The 18,397-nt window shown below is 36.6% G+C and overlaps 1 protein-coding gene across 1 annotated transcript in view; it reads right to left on the bottom strand.

The window, feature by feature from the left end:
- LOC129410279 (dynein heavy chain domain-containing protein 1) overlaps nucleotides 1-18,397 on the bottom strand; it is a 40,635-nt gene that overhangs the window by 21,189 nt on the left and 1,049 nt on the right. The window contains exons 2-9 of the mRNA XM_055157949.1: nucleotides 6,531-6,729; nucleotides 5,744-5,835; nucleotides 4,861-5,023; nucleotides 4,046-4,171; nucleotides 3,763-3,860; nucleotides 2,716-3,504; nucleotides 678-2,265; nucleotides 483-603 (exon numbers count right to left, since the gene is read on the bottom strand). Coding sequence (XP_055013924.1) covers nucleotides 483-603; nucleotides 678-2,265; nucleotides 2,716-3,504; nucleotides 3,763-3,860; nucleotides 4,046-4,171; nucleotides 4,861-5,023; nucleotides 5,744-5,835; nucleotides 6,531-6,729 — 3,176 coding nt within the window. The remainder of the gene's footprint in view (nucleotides 1-482; nucleotides 604-677; nucleotides 2,266-2,715; nucleotides 3,505-3,762; nucleotides 3,861-4,045; nucleotides 4,172-4,860; nucleotides 5,024-5,743; nucleotides 5,836-6,530; nucleotides 6,730-18,397) is intronic.

Raw genomic sequence — 18,397 nt, 5'->3', positions numbered from 1 at the left:
TTTAGTCTTGGTTCAGTCCGTGACACAGGCAGCACAAAAGTTTGATATAATCTCAGGTTAACAGGTGGGTGTGGTGCTGTACTGTGCGAGTGTGGGTCTCAAAAATGGCCCTGTGCAGGACTCTGCGCTCTAGGGCTCCATTACGGAATAAATTAATCTTCAGTTCATTACATAAAGAAGGGGGAAAATAACAAAAGGACGACAGCAGCAATACGTTTTAAGAAGGATGCAAAAAGGGTTAACTGCCCTGTCTGAGAAAAGTGTATAAAGTGTGTGGTGAGGGGTTTTACAGCCTTAAAATAGATAGAATAATTGTAAAATATAAAGTTGACTACTTCGCAGATTTCACCTATTGTGGGTTATTTTTTAGAATGTAATTCCTGCGATAAACGAGGGACTACTACACAACTATTTGTGGCTACCTACAGTTCCCATGTCTCTGCTTGACCTCCATTTTGTCCTCTGTCTCTATTGGTCTTTACCTGGGATGAAGATGTCCACCAAAGCCCCAGATGTAGGCCATCAAAAAACAGTTCTTTCCTAACATAGTTACATAATTTTCTCCACTGGTCAAGGTTGAGTAGGATCCGTGTGGAGCAATGTCTGGAAATGTAATACATTTAAGTTGGTTAAAGCAGACCCATAGTAACTGTTACCAACATTACAAAGCTGTGTACCTCTGCTGTCAGTCTCTTCTGCATCTCCAGGATCGTGGACATCTAGGCATACTTCAAAGTGTTGGACAAGGGCTTTAAAGATGCGGAAAAAGGATGTGATTTCTTGAAGTCCTTCTGGAGGCCTTCTAGAAGATTCAGTATGGATGGCAGGTGACATACAAGTTTGATATAGTAATTGCAGTGTAGCAGGAAATAGATCTTCAGCCAAATTCTTCCACATTTGTGACACAACATTGTTTAGATCATGTTTTTGGTAGAACTTGTCCATTTCACTCTTCCAAACAGACCTCCATAGCTCAACACCTTTGAAATTGACCAGGCTGTATGCTGTTACGACTGAAGGACTGGCAGTGCTTAGATCACTTAATTCAAGGAGAAACTTTAGATGTTCTTGTGAAGATATGAGGTACTCCCCTGAGGCCAGGCACATGAACGCATCAGGAGAGTGACACAGTGTGGCTATGATGTCCACCCAGCTTGAATCCTCAGCTCGGTTCCTTGGTTCCTCTCCATCCAGCACAAGCCAGTTCACCAGACCTTTTGCATCTCCACAGGTTCTCAGCAAAGTTGTGAGTGCACCATCCTGCCAGCCTCTGTGGTCATAGTCAAAGCCAAGCAGTTCTTCGCAAGACATTGAATTTGGAAACAAAACTACAGGCTTCACAAAAAATCTCGAGGTTAACCCTTGTTTTTCTGATTTGTTGGCCATCAAATTGAGAGCACTAGCCAAAACTGAGTAGCAGCTGGTCTTTCCACTGCCACTAGGACCACTAAGTATCACAGCTTTCCCAGTTTTCAGATGTTGGTAAACTGTAAATGCATTGTTAAGTATTTCCACATCAGGCTGTAAATAGTTTGTTTGTAATACTTCTAAAATTGCATTTTTTACTGCAGACTTTTCGTGTTCTTCAAGGTAATGTTCTAGCGATGGAAACTGGCAAACTACCGGGAATGTGTCCCTGAGAAGTTGTTGGAAGTCTCGGGCTTTGTTCAGCTCGTGAGTCCAAGGAAGGAGGACCAAAAGGATTGATTTGCAGACAGCGTCTTCCTCTATGAAACGCTGCACTGTGAGCATTGCCCCATTGTCTTCTTTTATGTTTCTCTGCTTCCTGGATTGTTCTAAGTATGGTTCGGAAGAGGTAATTATATTTTGTAAGATGAGGAAAAGACAGTTATCATTTGGGGTTTTGCAGCCAGGCAGACACAAGCAGTCCTTTGCAAAAGTGATGAACGAGACCAGACGTTGACTCAGGTACTTGGCATCTACAAAACCCATGGAAGTGAGCATGACTTCGGCGATGAACTTGTAGTCTGGTTGAATTAAGGCGACTGGTCTGGAAGCAGCTCGGAGCTCTTCTGGAAAGTTACGTGTTTGTGCTTTAGATGGAACCATAATGCAGCCATAGTTGTAAAAAGCAGGGACTTGTTTGCCAGCTACAGTGACTTTACACTTAGGATTGAAAGTAAATGTGCTTTTATTTGTTATTTTGGAGAAAGACTCCTGAATTTCAACCAAATACTGCCCTAAAGTTGTAGAAACTTTTTCAGACAGCAAATCTGCAGAGTCTAGCACAAGCCAGGCACCAGTCTGAAGGGAACCAAGCAACAAATTCTCCACTGTAACATGTCGAATGCTTGGTTGACACTTTAATATGAAAACCATTCTTCCCAAAGCCATCGCTAGCTGTATAATGACATTTGTTTTCTTGCAAGGACCATTAACAAGGCCACACCTGAAGTTTGTTAGAGCTAAAACAATTCCCAATTTAGCACATTCTGTGGAAGGCGTATGTGGAATAATCCTGTCTGCTGACCCAACATACTCATGACCATATTGCAGTCGATGGTTCAAGACATCAACGAAACACAGAGGCTCATGGGTACTTATGTGGTATTTGAACAAACTTAGCCACTCAAAGGAGGAATGAAGTGGCCCTTGTACACTCTGGAGCTGGGTTAACATCTGTGTGTGATTCATTGTCATCTGGACCAATGCCCGGAGGAAATGGCACGCACAGGCTAACGTCACACTGCTGACTTTCTGTAGCATTTCTCTATCCCGTATGATACGCCCAAGCTCTGCCACTCTGCTTCTCAGGTAGAATTCAATTTTTTTGATTTTCACAGGATTTGGGAAAGTGTCCTCAACAACGCTGCACCACTTGGCCTCTTCCGCCACCTCCAGGCACTGACTGGGATGTGTTGCCAGCAATCCTAGCATGATTTTAATCTGTTTAGCGATATCATTAGAAAGCTTTGTGTCTACCAATCGTCCGTCATCAGACATAACTTCCTCAGGAGGTCCAAGCTGTTCCTTAACAATGGAACACTTTCTCATACATTCTACCATGGTCAAGTGAAGCTTCTTTTCAAAGTCAGATAGCCAATCCGTAGGGTTGAGACAAGGTTCTACTGGAGATACAAATGTAAGGCGTTCTTGGAGATGACTTAGAACTCCCAGTGTGGCTTGGCTATTGAAACTAGTATCAATATCTCTACATTCAAGCTCCTGTACCCCTCTAAAAAGCTTGCAAATAATGGGGAGCATGGAGGACGGGCTAGGGGGTGTGGACAATACCAAGATGAGTTCTCTGTCACTCAGGAACCACAGACGGGAACACTGGCTGCGGACGGAATCCAAGAGCTGCACGGCCTGGTTGGTAATGATGTCCATCGTAGACAGTCCTGAAGTGAGAGACTTGAAAAGGTCATCACCAGGGAGGCTCTGGGCGCGGTGGTTTGAAACGAGACTCATAACATGAGGGTCCCTGGAGATATGAGCCATAATTTTCAGAAATTTTGAATCCACTGGTTTGAACAGCGTCAGCTATGGAAAAATTACAATTCATAAATTAGAGATGAACAATTCAACTTTATAACTGTGTTTTTTCACACATTGTCTTTGCATGGTGTGGTATTATTTTAAAGTAAAGCAAAACATTCTCCCCTTTAGTACTGCAGGAATCACATACATTTCAGAACATGTTTGTAAGTCCTAAACCACAGTCTTTGCGACTTAATTTTTGCAACCTCAGTCTATATTAAATTTTGTTGCAATTACTTAAAGAAAAGGTCAAATACATACCAATTCAGTGTGTAAGATGCTCATAGATGAAGTTTTTAACAGTATGGTCAAATATGTCCACATTTGCTGAAACCGTTTAAGAAGATAAAGGATATTTTCTGTGGAGAAAAAAAAATATATATATTTATAACATATATATATATATATATATATATATATATATATATATATATATATATATATATATATATATATATATATATATATATATATATATATATATATATATATATATATATATATATATATATATATATCAAATCTCTTCTTTAAGTGGGCTTACCAAGATCATGCAGTAACTGCAGCCAGTGGTTCAACTCTGCTCTGAAGTCCTCACTATACAGGGACTTAAACATGTTGGATAAAATGGCCAAATCAAAGTGAATCTGTGCAAGGTGGACTTCAATATCTGGATCAAAAAAGACAAAACTATCAAGGACAAGGGACAAAAGCCATATTGTGGAACAATAACATGGACAAAAGCACAGGTGGAGTGCCCTCTATCAGGGCAAATTACGAGTCAGGTCTATGGAGAAACAAGCCTGCTCAATTAACAAATGCATGTTCTGTGCTTTTATGCAGTTTGGGGCTTTAATGATTAATGTCTCTGTAACTATCCAGAGCCTATCATTTTGTCCATAGACTCAGAACGTTGCAGCAGGTATTGTGTTTGAGTAGAGTACTACAGTCAGATGTCTGTTACTATTGGTTACCATGTTAGTGATACCTCTTGTCTTCTTTAAATGTCATTTGTTTTTCTAATTGAGATAAAAGAAATAAAAGGGCCCGTATTTGATGTATTTAAGCAAAATTTTAGCAAATACAGATATATTTGAGGTCAGAATAACTGCTGTGTCCTCTGTCTGCCTGCCTCTAATTAGCAAGCATTTTACTGTTAGGAAGTGCACATTAGCATGCTAGTTGTTGTTAGCTTTAATGGCCTCGGAAAGTTGTGAAAAGTGCTTATAAAGTCATCAGGGTGAATAATTAGGATGGGATAACTGCAAACTGTTTAAAATGAACTAGCTCTGTTTTTCATATTTTAAGACAGTAAAAATCAGGTTCAGCGCCCTTAAGTTAAAACGCTGACAGTCTCACCCATGACTGTCCAGGTGTGCTCCTCTCTGGACCCTCCCTCCCCCTGTGGTTTTGCAGAGGAGACTGGGAAAGGTGACAGCGTGAGAAGTTTTTCAGACCATTGCTTTTGGAGCTTTTGGAAATCACACTCCATGTTGTGCTCTGCCTTGGCATCCCGGAAAATCTGCAAATGACAATCTATCCATTTATTACGTTCATGATCAAACAGAATCCGTAATAATAATGCACTGTATGAAATCTGAAGGTAAAATTTAGATATGCACAATGAAAAACAATTATATTGTTTATATAAAGCCTTTGTCACTTACCCCAGACTTATGCCTGAGTAAGAGTACTCTCAACTTTAAAATGAATTAGACGTAACAGTATGGAGTAATAAAACAAAATGTTAAAGTGTTCAATTTCCCCAAAAGGTGTCTCAAGTGTGCACTGATGCTGTTGTGCAGAGGATGTCTCACTCTACAAGGGACTGTTGCAACATTTTGCACTTCCTGGTACTTTTTTAGTTCCAGTCCCCTTTTGATGCCCATACATACAGTAGGAACTAGGCACCAGGGTCACACTTTGGGTATTTTTTTTAGCTCCTGTGGGACTGGTACTTTTCAGTCAGACTGGGAACCTTTTGGTAACACAAATACAATGCTTTTGTTTAGAAAAAAATTACACTCTTACAAAAACTGCATTCGTCCACAAACGTTTAATGTAAAGCCTAATGACTATAATGTATCACTCACTATGGAACTGTGGGTGTTTAAGGAGCATCTGAGAACAAAACTTCTCAATGACAGAATCTGATCAGTCCGGTAGTCATGACTGAACCACCAACCAGCCAGTCTGAGGACACATCAAACAGAAGTTGTTCTGCTAGTGAAAGACATCTCACCTTCTTAAGGACAGACTGGTGTTGTTCTTGTCTTTGGGACAACAGTTGCTCTACAGTCAAATTGTGCTCTTTAACATGACTCAGACCAATGCCTGCCAAAAGAAAAACATTCTAGACAGTGCAGTGTTTGTACTGGATCATGCAGAAAGGAACACCATAACAGTTTAACCTAATTTTTCCCATGTTTTTGAGTCTTGCAGAACAGATATATCGATTCCAGTTCAGACTTTGGTTATATGCAACATTTTGAAAACATTCTCATTCATATATATTTTGCTTTAAATTGTTAATCACTATGGCAACAGCTCTAAGCAGAAAATTGTGAAAAGAGCTTATAAAAATGCATAATTGCGCAGAATGAATCAGTAAATGAAGAATCATCTTAGATCACTGCAAATTGTTTAAAATGAAATACTTTGTTTTTTCACAGCGCCTTTACATCCACCATCTGTTGCACAATTTGTGTGTTAAACATGTGGGAATGAAATAAAACACAACTCCAGGTATGTTTGTGATAAGGAAACTACATTAGAACATAGACCAGAAAATTGTGTAGTATGGGCCCTTTAAATATGTCCAGGTAACAACTGTAAAAATGCACCATCCATATTTGTTTGTAGTCAAATCGGGTTCTCTAGGGGAGTTTTCTGATTTGCTCACTTCATTTTTACCACCCATATGTCCTATGGAGCAGGTACAATGACTTTGGCTAATAGCTCTGCATTAATGAAGTCTGTGCAATCAAAAGAAAAAAAACACTCACACACACACACACACACACACACACCTCTAAGAATGGCCCTCCAGTGCTTGTGTTTGAGGCAGGACTCTTTCAGTTGGCTCAGGACCTCCAGCTGGTGGTGCTGTTGCTGCAGCTCACTCAGGGCCCTTTGTAAAACTGCATCATCCAGGGGTATCTGACTGCTGACACACTGGACTCTCTGGCTCCGCTCCTCCAGCTCCCCTTTGGCTCGAACCACATCCATCTAGACAACAAGAGGGCATCAAGACCACTTACAACACACTTCATGAAAATACACTGCAATATGGCTGTAATAAATGAGCAGATGATAGACTCTAGAGGCTGAATACAAAGAATACTATAGAATATCAGTATAATTCACATTTTCATGGTGTGATCTAAAACTTGAATACACACTAAATTACATTTGCTTTTTCATTGACATTGGTGACTTATGTGGATATGGGAACATTTTACAGTTAGGGATAACCACACTTTATTATTTTTTTTTCAGTCTAACCTCTATCTGTGTAATCTTTATTTTGATTAAAGACGGGGTATAATCAACTTTTATGAGCTTTCTACAATGCTATAATGCTGTTCCTTCATCAAGAACATGTCTGAAGAGGTTTTAGATGTCATCCATTCCTGTTTGAGTCATCTTGTGATCTGTCCTAGCCCCTAGCCCACTCATATGTAATTTGGTATATTATATACACAAAATAAATGGTCATATTTTTCCACACTGCTTCAAGACACTCGGTGCTTTACTATAACCACTCACCCATTCACACACATATAACATTCACAAACCAGGGTACATAGACACTGGGGGTGAGGGGGATTAAGTGTCTTGCCCAAGGACACAACAACAGCATTCATCTGTGGGAGCTGGACCTGTAGTTCTGACCACTCAACCGATGTTGTTTATGTCGCGAGTGATTTGACCACCAAGTACCACACTGTCACTCACTGGTTAAATCTATGGCTTTTGAGCAGAAGGACGAGTCAACATTTAAACATTCTTACTGATTGTACTATAGATGTATTGTGTAGATGTAGATGTATTGTGTAGATGTAGATGTATTGTGTAGATGTAGTGTGTAAATGTATTGTGTAGATGTAGTGTGTAAATGTAAATGTATTGTGTAGATGTAGATGTGTTGTGTAGATGTATTGTGTAGATATGTTGTGTAGATGTAAATGTATTGTGTAGATGTAGATGTGTTGTGTATATGTAGATGTGTTGTGTAGATGTAGACGTGTTGTGTAGATGTAGATGTATTGTGTAGATGTAGATGTGTTGTGTAGATGTTTTGTGTAGATGTAGATGTGTTGTGTAGATGTAGATGTAGATGTGTTGTGTAGATGTAGATGTATTGTGTAGATGTAGTGTGTAAATGTATTGTGTAGATGTATTGTGTAGATGTAAATGTATTGTGTAGATGTAGATGTGTTGTGTAGATGTATTGTGTAGATATGTTGTGTAGATGTAAATGTATTGTGTAGATGTGTTGTGTAGATGTAGATGTGTTGTGTAGATGTAGATGTTTTGTGTAGATGTAGATGTGTTGTGTAGATGTAGATGTGTTAGATGTAGATTGTGTAGATGTAGATGTTGTGTAGATGTAGATGTGTTGTGTAGATGTAGATGTGTTGTGTAGATGTAGATGTATTGTGTAGATGTATTGTGTAGATGTAGATGTGTTGTGTAGATGTAGATGTGTTGTGTAGATGTAGATGTATTGTGTAGATGTAGATGTGTTGTGTAGATGTGTAGTGTAGATGTAGATGTTTTGTGTAGATGTATTGTGTAGATGTAGATGTGTTGTGTAGATGTAGATGTGTTGTGTAGATGTAGATGTGTGTTGTGTAGATGTAGATGTTTTGTGTAGATGTAGATGTATTGTGTAGATGTAGATGTAGATGTGTTGTGTAGATGTAGATGTGTTGTGTAGATGTAGATGTTTTGTGTAGATGTAGATGTGTTGTGTAGATGTAGATGTGTTGTGTAGATGTAGATGTGTTGTGTAGATGTAGATGTTTTGTGTAGATGTAGATGTGTTGTGTAGATGTAGATGTGTTGTGTAGATGTATTGTGTAGTATGTGTAGATGTATTGTGTAGATGTAGATGTGTTGTGTAGATGTAGATGTATGTGTAGATGTAGATGTGTTGTGTAGATGTTTGTGTAGATGTGTATTGTGTAGATGTAGATGTGTTGTGTAGATGTAGATGTGTGTGTAGATGTAGATGTGTTGTGTAGTATGATGTGTAGATGTAAATGTATTGTGTAGATGTAGATGTGTTGTGTAGATGTAGATGTGTTGTGTAGATGTAGATGTTTTGTGTAGATGTAGATGTATTGTGTAGATGTAGATGTGTTGTGTAGATGTAGATGTGTTGTGTAGATGTAGATGTATTATGTAGATGTAAATGTATTGTGTAGATGTAGATGTGTTGTGTAGATGTAGATGTGTTGTGTAGATGTAGATGTTTTGTGTAGATGTAGATGTGTTGTGTAGATGTAGATGTTTTGTGTAGATGTAGATGTTTTGTGTAGATGTAGATGTGTTGTGTAGATGTAGATGTCTTGTGTAGATAGATGTATTGTGTAGATGTAAATGTATTGTGTAGATGTAGATGTATTGTGTAGATGTAGATGTGTTGTGTAGATGTCTTGTGTAGATGTAGATGTCTTGTGTAGATGTAGATGTGTTGTGTAGATGTAGATGTATTGTGTAGATGTAGATGTGTTGTGTAGATGTAGATGTGTTGTGTAGATGTAGATGTTTTGTGTAGATGTAGATGTGTTGTGTAGATGTATTGTGTAGATGTAGATGTATTGTGTAGATGTAGATGTGTTGTGTAGATGTTTTGTGTAGATGTAGATGTGTTGTGTAGATGTAGATGTAGATGTGTTGTGTAGATGTAGATGTATTGTGTAGATGTAGTGTGTAAATGTATTGTGTAGATGTAGATGTTGTGTAGATGTAAATGTATGTGTTGTGTAGATGTAGATGTGTTGTGTAGATGTATTGTGTGTAGATGTATGTTGTGTAGATGTAGATGTATTGTGTAGATGTAGATGTGTTGTGTAGATGTAGATGTGTTGTGTAGATGTAGATGTTGTTGTGTAGATGTGTGTAGATGTGTTGTGTAGATGTATTGTGTAGATGTAAATGTATTGTGTAGATGTAGATGTGTTGTGTAGATGTAGATGTGTTGTGTAGATGTAGATGTATTGTGTAGATGTATTGTGTAGATGTAGATGTGTTGTGTAGATGTAGATGTGTTGTGTAGATGTAGATGTATTGTGTAGATGTAGATGTGTTGTGTAGATGTGTTGTGTAGATGTAGATGTTTTGTGTAGATGATGTATGTGTGTGTAGATGTAGATGTGTTGTGTAGATGTAGATGTGTTGTGTAGATGTAGATGTGTTGTGTAGATGTAGATGTTTGTGTAGATGTAGATGTATTGTGTAGATGTAGATGTGTTGTGTAGATGTAGATGTGTTGTGTAGATGTAGATGTTGTGTAGATGTATTGTGTAGATGTAGATGTGTTGTGTAGATGTAGATGTGTTGTGTAGATGTAGATGTTTTGTGTAGATGTAGATGTGTTGTGTAGATGTAGATGTGTTGTGTAGATGTAGATGTTGTGTAGATGTAGATGTATTGTGTAGATGTAGATGTGTTGTGTAGATGTAGATGTATTGTGTAGATGTAGTTGTGTTGTGTAGATGTAGATGTGTTGTGTAGATGTAGATGTATTGTGTAGATGTAGATGTAGATGTGTTGTGTAGATGTAGATGTGTTGTGTAGATGTAGATGTGTTGTGTAGATGTATTGTGTAGATGTAAATGTATTGTGTAGATGTAGATGTGTTGTGTAGATGTAGATGTGTTGTGTAGATGTAGATGTTTTGTGTAGATGTAGATGTATTGTGTAGATGTAGATGTGTTGTGTAGATGTAGATGTGTTGTGTAGATGTAGATGTATGTATGTAGATGTAAGATGTATTGTGTAGATGTAGATGTGTTGTGTAGATGTAGATGTGTTGTGTAGATGTAGATGTCTTTGTGTAGATGTAGATGTGTTGTGTAGATGTAGATGTTTTGTGTAGATGTAGATGTTTTGTGTAGATGTGTAGATGTGTTGTGTAGATGTAGATGTGTGTTGATGTAGATGTAGATGTATTGTGTAGATGTGTAAGATGTATTGTGTAGATGTAGATGTAGATGTGTTGTGTAGATGTAGATGTGTTGTGTGATGTAGATGTCTTGTGTAGATGTAGATGTCTGTTGTGTAGATGTAGATGTGTTGTGTAGATGTAGATGTATGTGATGTAGATGTAGATGTAGATGTGTTGTGTAGATGTAGATGTGTTGTGTAGATGTAGATGTTTTGTGTAGATGTAGATGTAGTGTTGTGTAGATGTATTGTGTAGATGTAAGATGTATTGTGTAGATGTAGATGTGTTGTGTAGATGTAGATGTGTTGTGTAGATGTAGATGTGTTGTGTAGATGTAGATGTGTTGTGTAGATGTAGATGTGTTGTGTAGATGTAGATGTATGTGTAGAGATGTGTTGTGTGTAGATGTAGATGTGTTGTGTAGATGTAGATGTATTGTGTAGATGTAGATGTGTTGTGTAGATGTAGATGATGTATTGTGTAGATGTAGATGTGTTGTGTAGATGTATTGTGTAGATGTAGATGATTGTGTAGATGTAGTGTGATGTGTTGTGTAGATGTAGATGTAGATTGTTGTGTAGATGTAGATGTGTTGTGTAGATGTAGATGTGTTGTGTAGATGTAGATGTTTTGTGTAGATGTAGATGTATTGTGTAGATGTAGATGTGTTTGTGTAGATGTAGATGTATTGTGTAGATGTAAATGTATTGTGTAGATGTAGATGTGTTGTGTAGATGTAGATGTGTTGTGTAGATGTAGATGTATTGTGTAGATGTAAATGTATTGTGTATATGTAGATGTGTTGTGTAGATGTGTTGTGTAGATGTAGATGTTTTGTGTAGATGTAGATGTATTGTGTACATGTAGATGTATTGTGTAGATGTAGATGTGTTGTGTAGATGTAGATGTGTGATAGATTGTTGTGTAGATGTAGATGTGTTGTGTAGATGTAGATGTGTTGTGTAGATGTAGATGTGTTGTGTAGATGTAGATGTATTGTGTAGATGTAGTGTGTAAATGTATTGTGTAGATGTATTGTGTAGATGTAAATGTATTGTGTAGATGTAGATGTGTTGTGTAGATGTATTGTGTAGATATGTTGTGTAGATGTAAATGTATTGTGTACATGTGTTGTGTAGATGTAGATGTGCTGTGTAGATGTGTTGTGTAGATGTAGATGTAGATGTGTTGTGTAGATGTATTGTGTAGATGTAAATGTATTGTTGTGTAGATGTAGATGTAGATGTGTTGTGTAGATGTAGATGTGTTTGTGTAGATGTAGATGTGTTGTGTATGTAGATGTAGATGTAGATGTTTTGTGTAGATTGTGTAGATGTATTGTGTAGATGTAGATGTTTTGTGTAGATGTAGATGTGTTGTGTAGATGATGTAGATGTGTTGTGTAGATAGATGTATGTGTGTGTAGATGTAGATGTATTGTGTAGATGTAGATGTGTTGTGTAGATGTAGATGTGTTGTGTAGATGTAGATGTGTTGTGTAGATGTAGATGTGTTGTGTAGATGTAGATGTATGTGTAGATGTAGATTGTGTAGATGTTGTTGTGTAGATGTAGATGTGTTGTGTAGATGTAGATGTGTTGTGTAGATGTAGATGTAGATGTGTGTAGATGTAGATGTAGATGTAGATGTTGTGTAGATGTAAAGATGTATTGTTGTGTAGATGTAGATGTGTTGTGTAGATGTAGATGTGTTGTGTAGATGTAGATGTATTGTGTAGATGTAAATGTATTGTGTAGATGTAGATGTGTTGTGTAGATGTAGATGTTTTGTGTAGATGTAGATGTATTGTGTAGATGTAGATGTGTTGTGTAGATGTAGATGTATGTGATGTAGATGTATGTAGATGTATTGTGTAGATGTAGATGTGTTGTGTAGATGTAGATGTGGTGTGTAGATGTAGATGTTTTGTGTACATGTAGATGTATTGTGTAGATGTAGATGTCTTGTGTAGATGTAGATGTGTTGTGTAGATGTAGATGTCTTTTGTAAATGTAGATGTGTTGTGTAGATGTAGATGTTTTGTGTAGATGTAGATGTTTTGTGTAGATGTAGATGTGTTGTGTAGATGTAGATGTGTTGTGTAGATGTATTGTGTAGATGTAGATGTGTTGTGTAGATGTAGATGTGTTGTGTAGATGTAGATGTATTGTGTAGATGTAGATGTATTGTGTAGATGTAGATGTGTTGTGTAGATGTAGATTGTGTAGATGTATTGTGTAGATGTAGATGTGTTGTGTAGATGTAGATGTGTTGTGTAGATGTAGATGTGTTGTGTAGATGTAGATGTCTTGTGTAGATGTAGATGTGTTGTGTAGATGTAGATGTGTTGTGTAGATGTAGATGTATTGTGTAGATGTAGATGTGTTGTGTAGATGTAGATGTGTTGTGTAGATGTAGATGTGTTGTGTAGATGTAGATGTCTTGTGTAGATGTAGATGTCTTGTGTAGATGTAGATGTGTTGTGTAGATGTAGATGTGTTGTGTAGATGTAGATGTGTTGTGTAGATGTAGATGTGTTGTGTAAATGTAGATGTGTTGTGTAGATGTAGATGTTTTGTGTAGATGTAGATATGTTGTGTAGATGTATTGTGTAGATGTAGATGTATTGTGTAGATGTATTGTGTAGATGTAGATGTATTGTGTAGATGTAGATGTCTTGTGTAGATGTAGATGTGTTGTGTAGATGTGTTGTGTAGATGTAGATGTGTTGTGTAGATGTAGATGTATTGTGTAGATGTAGATGTATTGTGTAGATGTAGATGTTTTGTGTAGATGTAGATGTGTTGTGTAGATGTAGATGTGTTGTGTAGATGTAGATGTGTGTTGTGTAGATGTGTTGTGTAGATGTAGATGTGTTGTGTAGATGTAGATGTATTGTGTAGATGTAGATGTATTGTGTAGATGTAGATGTTTTGTGTAGATGTAGATGTTTTGTGTAGAGTGTAGATGTGTTGTGTAGATGTAGATGTTTTGTGTAGATGTAGATATGTTGTGTAGATGTATTGTGTAGATGTAGATGTATTGTGTAGATGTAGATGTGTTGTGTAGATGTAGATGTGTGTGTGTGTAGATGTAGATGTATTGTGTAGATGTAATGTATTGTGTAGATGTAGATGTGTTGTGTAGATGTAGATGTGTTGTGTAGATGTAGATGTGTTGTGTAGATGTAAATGTATTGTGTAGATGTAGATGTGTTGTGTAGATGTAGATGTGGTGTGTAGATGTAGATGTTTTGTGTAGATGTAGATGTATTGTGTAGATGTAGATGTCTTGTGTAGATGTAGATGTGTTGTGTAGATGTAGATGTGTTGTGTAGATGTAGATGTCTTTTGTAAATGTAGATGTGTTGTGTAGATGTAGATGTTTTGTGTAGATGTAGATGTTTTGTGTAGATGTAGATGTGTTGTGTAGATGTAGATGTCTTGTGTAGATGTATTGTGTAGATGTAAATGTATTGTGTAGATGTAGATGTCTTGTGTAGATGTATTGTGTAGATGTAAATGTATTGTGTAGATGTAGATGTATTGTGTAGATGTAGATGTATTGTGTAGATGTAAATGTATTGTGTATATGTAGATGTGTTGTGTAGATGTATTGTGTAGATATGTTGTGTAGATGTAAATGTATTGTGTAGATGTAGATGTGTTGTGTATATGTAGATGTGTTGTGTAGATGTAGATGTGTTGTGTAGATGTAGATGTATTGTGTAGATGTAGATGTGTTGTGTAGATGTAGATGTTTTGTGTAGATGTAGATGTGTTGTGTAGATGTAGATGTGTTGTGTAGATGTAGATGTGTTGTGTAGATGTAGATGTATTGTGTAGATGTAGTGTGTAAATGTATTGTGTAGATGTATTGTGTAGATGTAAATGTATTGTGTAGATGTAGATGTGTTGTGTAGATGTATTGTGTAGATATGTTGTGTAGATGTAAATGTATTGTGTAGATGTGTTGTGTAGATGTAGATGTGCTGTGTAGATGTGTTGTGTAGATGTAGATGTTTTGTGTAGATGTAGATGTGTTGTGTAGATGTATTGTGTAGATGTAAATGTATTGTGTAGATGTAGATGTGTTGTGTAGATGTAGATGTGTTGTGTAGATGTAGATGTGTTGTGTAGATGTAGATGTTTTGTGTAGATGTAGATGTTTTGTGTAGATGTAGATGTGTTGTGTAGATGTAGATGTGTTGTGTAGATGTAGATGGTTTGTGTAGATGTATTGTGTAGATGTAGATGTTGTTGTGTAGATGTAGATGTGTTGTGTAGATGTAGATGTTTGTGTGATGTAGATGTAGATGTATTGTGTAGATGTAGATGTGTTGTGTGTAGATGTGTATTGTGTAGTAGATGTTGTGTAGATGTAGATGTGTTGTGTAGATGTATTGTGTAGATGTAGATGTGTTGTGTAGATGTAGATGTGTTGTGTAGATGTAGATGTATTGTGTAGATGTAGATGTCTTGTGTAGATGTAGATGTGTTGTGTAGATGTAGATGTGATGTGTAGATGTATTGTGTAGATGTAAATGTATTGTGTAGATGTAGATGTGTTGTGTAGATGTAGATGTATTGTGTAGATGTAAATGTATTGTGTAGATGTAGATGTGTTGTGTAGATGTAGATGTGTTGTGTAGATGTAGATGTGTTGTGTAGATGTAGATGTATTATGTAGATGTAAATGTATTGTGTAGATGTAGATGTGCTGTGTAGATGTAGATGTGGTGTGTAGATGTTTTGTGTAGATGTAGATGTATTGTGTAGATGTAGATGTCTTGTGTAGATGTAGATGTGTTGTGTAGATGTAGATGTGTTGTGTAGATGTAGATGTCTTTTGTAAATGTAGATGTGTTGTGTAGATGTAGATGTTTTGTGTAGATGTAGATGTTTTGTGTAGATGTAGATGTGTTGTGTAGATGTCTTGTGTAGATGTATTGTGTAGATGTAAATGTATTGTGTAGATGTAGATGTATTGTGTAGATGTAGATGTGGTGTGTAGATGTAGATGTCTTGTGTAGATGTAGATGTCTTGTGTAGATGTAGATGTGTTGTGTAGATGTAGATGTGTTGTGTAGATGTAGATGTTTTGTGTAGATGTAGATGTGTTGTGTAGATGTATTGTGTAGATGTAAATGTATTGTGTAGATGTAGATGTGTTGTGTAGATGTAGATGTGTTGTGTAGATGTAGATGTGTTGTGTAGATGTAGATGTTTTGTGTAGATGTATTGTGTAGATGTAGATGTACTGTGTAGATGTAGATGTATTGTGTAGATGTAGATGTGTTGTGTAGATGTAGATGTCTTGTGTAGATGTAGATGTTTTGTGTAGATGTAGATGTGTTGTGTAGATGTAGATGTCTTGTGTAGATGTAGATGTCTTGTGTAGATGTATTGTGTAGATGTAAATGTATTGTGTAGATGTAGATGTATTGTGTAGATGTAGATGTGTTGTGTAGATGTAGATGTGTTGTGTAGATGTAGATGTCTTGTGTAGATGTAGATGTGTTGTGTAGATGTAGATGTCTTGTGTAGATGTATTGTGTAGATGTAAATGTATTGTGTAGATGTAGATGTAGAGGTGTTGTGTAGATGTAGATGTGTTGTGTAGATGTAGATGTCTTGTGTAGATGTAGATGTGTTGTGTAGATGTAGATGTGTTGTGTAGATGTAGATGTTTTGTGTAGATGTAGATGTGTTGTGTAGATGTATTGTGTAGATGTAAATGTATTGTGTAGATGTAGATGTGTTGTGTAGATGTAGATGTTGTTAGATGTAGATGTGTTGTGTAGATGATGTAGATGTTGTGTGTGTGTAGATGTAGATTGTGTGTAGATGTAGATGTGATTGTGTGTGTAGATGTGTAGATGTGTTGTGTAGATGTAGATGTATTGATGTAGATGTAGATGTGTTGTGTTGTAGATGTGTTTGTGTAGATGTAGATGTATTGTGTAGATGTAGATGTCTTGTGTAGATGTAGATGTGTTGTGTAGATGTAGATGTGTGTTGTGTAGATGTAGATGTGTTTGTAGATGTAGATGTATTGTGTAGATGTAGATGTAGATGATGTTGTGTAGATGTAGATGTGTTGTGTAGATGTAGATGTATTGTGTAGATGTAAGATGTATTGTGTAGATGTAGATGTGTTGTGTAGATGTAGATGTTTTGTGTAGATGTAGATGTAGATGTAGATTGTGTAGATGTAGATGTGTTGTGTAGATGTAGATGTATTGTGTAGATGTAAATGTATTGTGTAGATGTAGATGTGTTGTGTAGATGTAGATGTGGTGTGTAGATGTAGATGTGTTGTGTAGATGTAGATGTATTGTGTAGATGTAAATGTATTGTGTAGATGTAGATGTGTTGTGTAGATGTAGATGTGTGTGTGTAGATGTAGATGTTTGTGTGTGTAGATTTGTGTAGATGTATGTATTGTGTAGATGTAGATGTCTTGTGTAGATGTAGATGTGTTGTGTAGATGTAGATGTTTTGTGTAAATGTAGATGTGTTGTGTAGATGTAGATGTAGATGTTTGTGTAGATGTTTGTGTGTAGATGTGTTGTGTAGATGTAGATGTGTGTGTAGATGTTGTGTAGTTGTGTAGATGTAGATGTGTAGATGTAGATGTGTTGTGTAGATGTAGATGTGTTGTGTAGATGTAGATGTAGATTGTTGTGTAGATGTAGATGTAGATGTAGATGTAGATGTAGATGTGTAGATGTATTGTGTAGATGTATGTTGTGTAGATGTAGATGTGTTGTGTAGATGTAGATGTGTGTATGTATTGTGTAGATGTAGATGTGTTGTGTAGATGTAGATGTGTTGTGTAGATGTAGATGTTTGTGTAGATGTAGATGTCTTGTGTAGATGTAGATGTAGATGTTGTGTAGATGTATTGTGTAGATGTAGATGTGTGTTGTGTAGATGTAGATTGTGTAGATGTAGATGTTGTGTAGATGTAGATGTGTTTGTGTAGATGTAGATGTTTGATGTAGATGTAGATGTTTGTGTAGATGTAGATGTGTTGTTGTGTAGATGTGTTGTGTAGATGTAGATGTCTTGTGTAGATGTAGATGTGTTGTGTAAATGTAGATGTGTTGTGTAGATGTAGATGTTTTGTGTAGATGTAGATATGTTGTGTAGATGTATTGTGTAGATGTAGATGTATTGTGTAGATGTATTGTGTAGATGTAGATGTATTGTGTAGATGTAGATGTCTTGTGTAGATGTAGATGTGTTGTGTAGATGTGTTGTGTATGTAGATGTAGATGTGTTGTGTAGATGTAGATGTAGATGATTGTGTAGATGTATGTTTTGTGTAGATGTAGATGTTGTTGTGTAGATGTAGATGTTTTTGTATGATGTGTAGATGTGTGTGTAGATGTAGATGTGTGTGTGTAGATGTAGATGTGTTGTGTAGATGTAGATGTGTTGTGTAGATGTAGATGTATTGTGTAGATGTAGATGTATTGTGTAGATGTAGATGTTTTGTGTAGATGTAGATGTGTTGTGTAGATGTAGATGTTTTGTGTAGATGTAGATATGTTGTGTAGATGTATTGTGTAGATGTAGATGTATTGTGTAGATGTAGATGTCTTGTGTAGATGTAGATGTGTTGTGTAGATGTAGATGTATTGTGTAGATGTAAATGTATTGTGTAGATGTAGATGTGTTGTGTAGATGTAGATGTGTTGTGTAGATGTAGATG

Source organism: Boleophthalmus pectinirostris, unplaced genomic scaffold (assembly GCF_026225935.1).
Source record: "Boleophthalmus pectinirostris isolate CB_2022bp ecotype Guang Dong unplaced genomic scaffold, ASM2622593v1 HiC_scaffold_22, whole genome shotgun sequence".
NCBI lineage: Eukaryota > Metazoa > Chordata > Actinopteri > Gobiiformes > Gobiidae > Boleophthalmus > Boleophthalmus pectinirostris.
The sequence above is the reverse complement of the archived record's forward strand: the minus strand, read 5'-3'. Positions and strand labels throughout refer to the sequence as shown.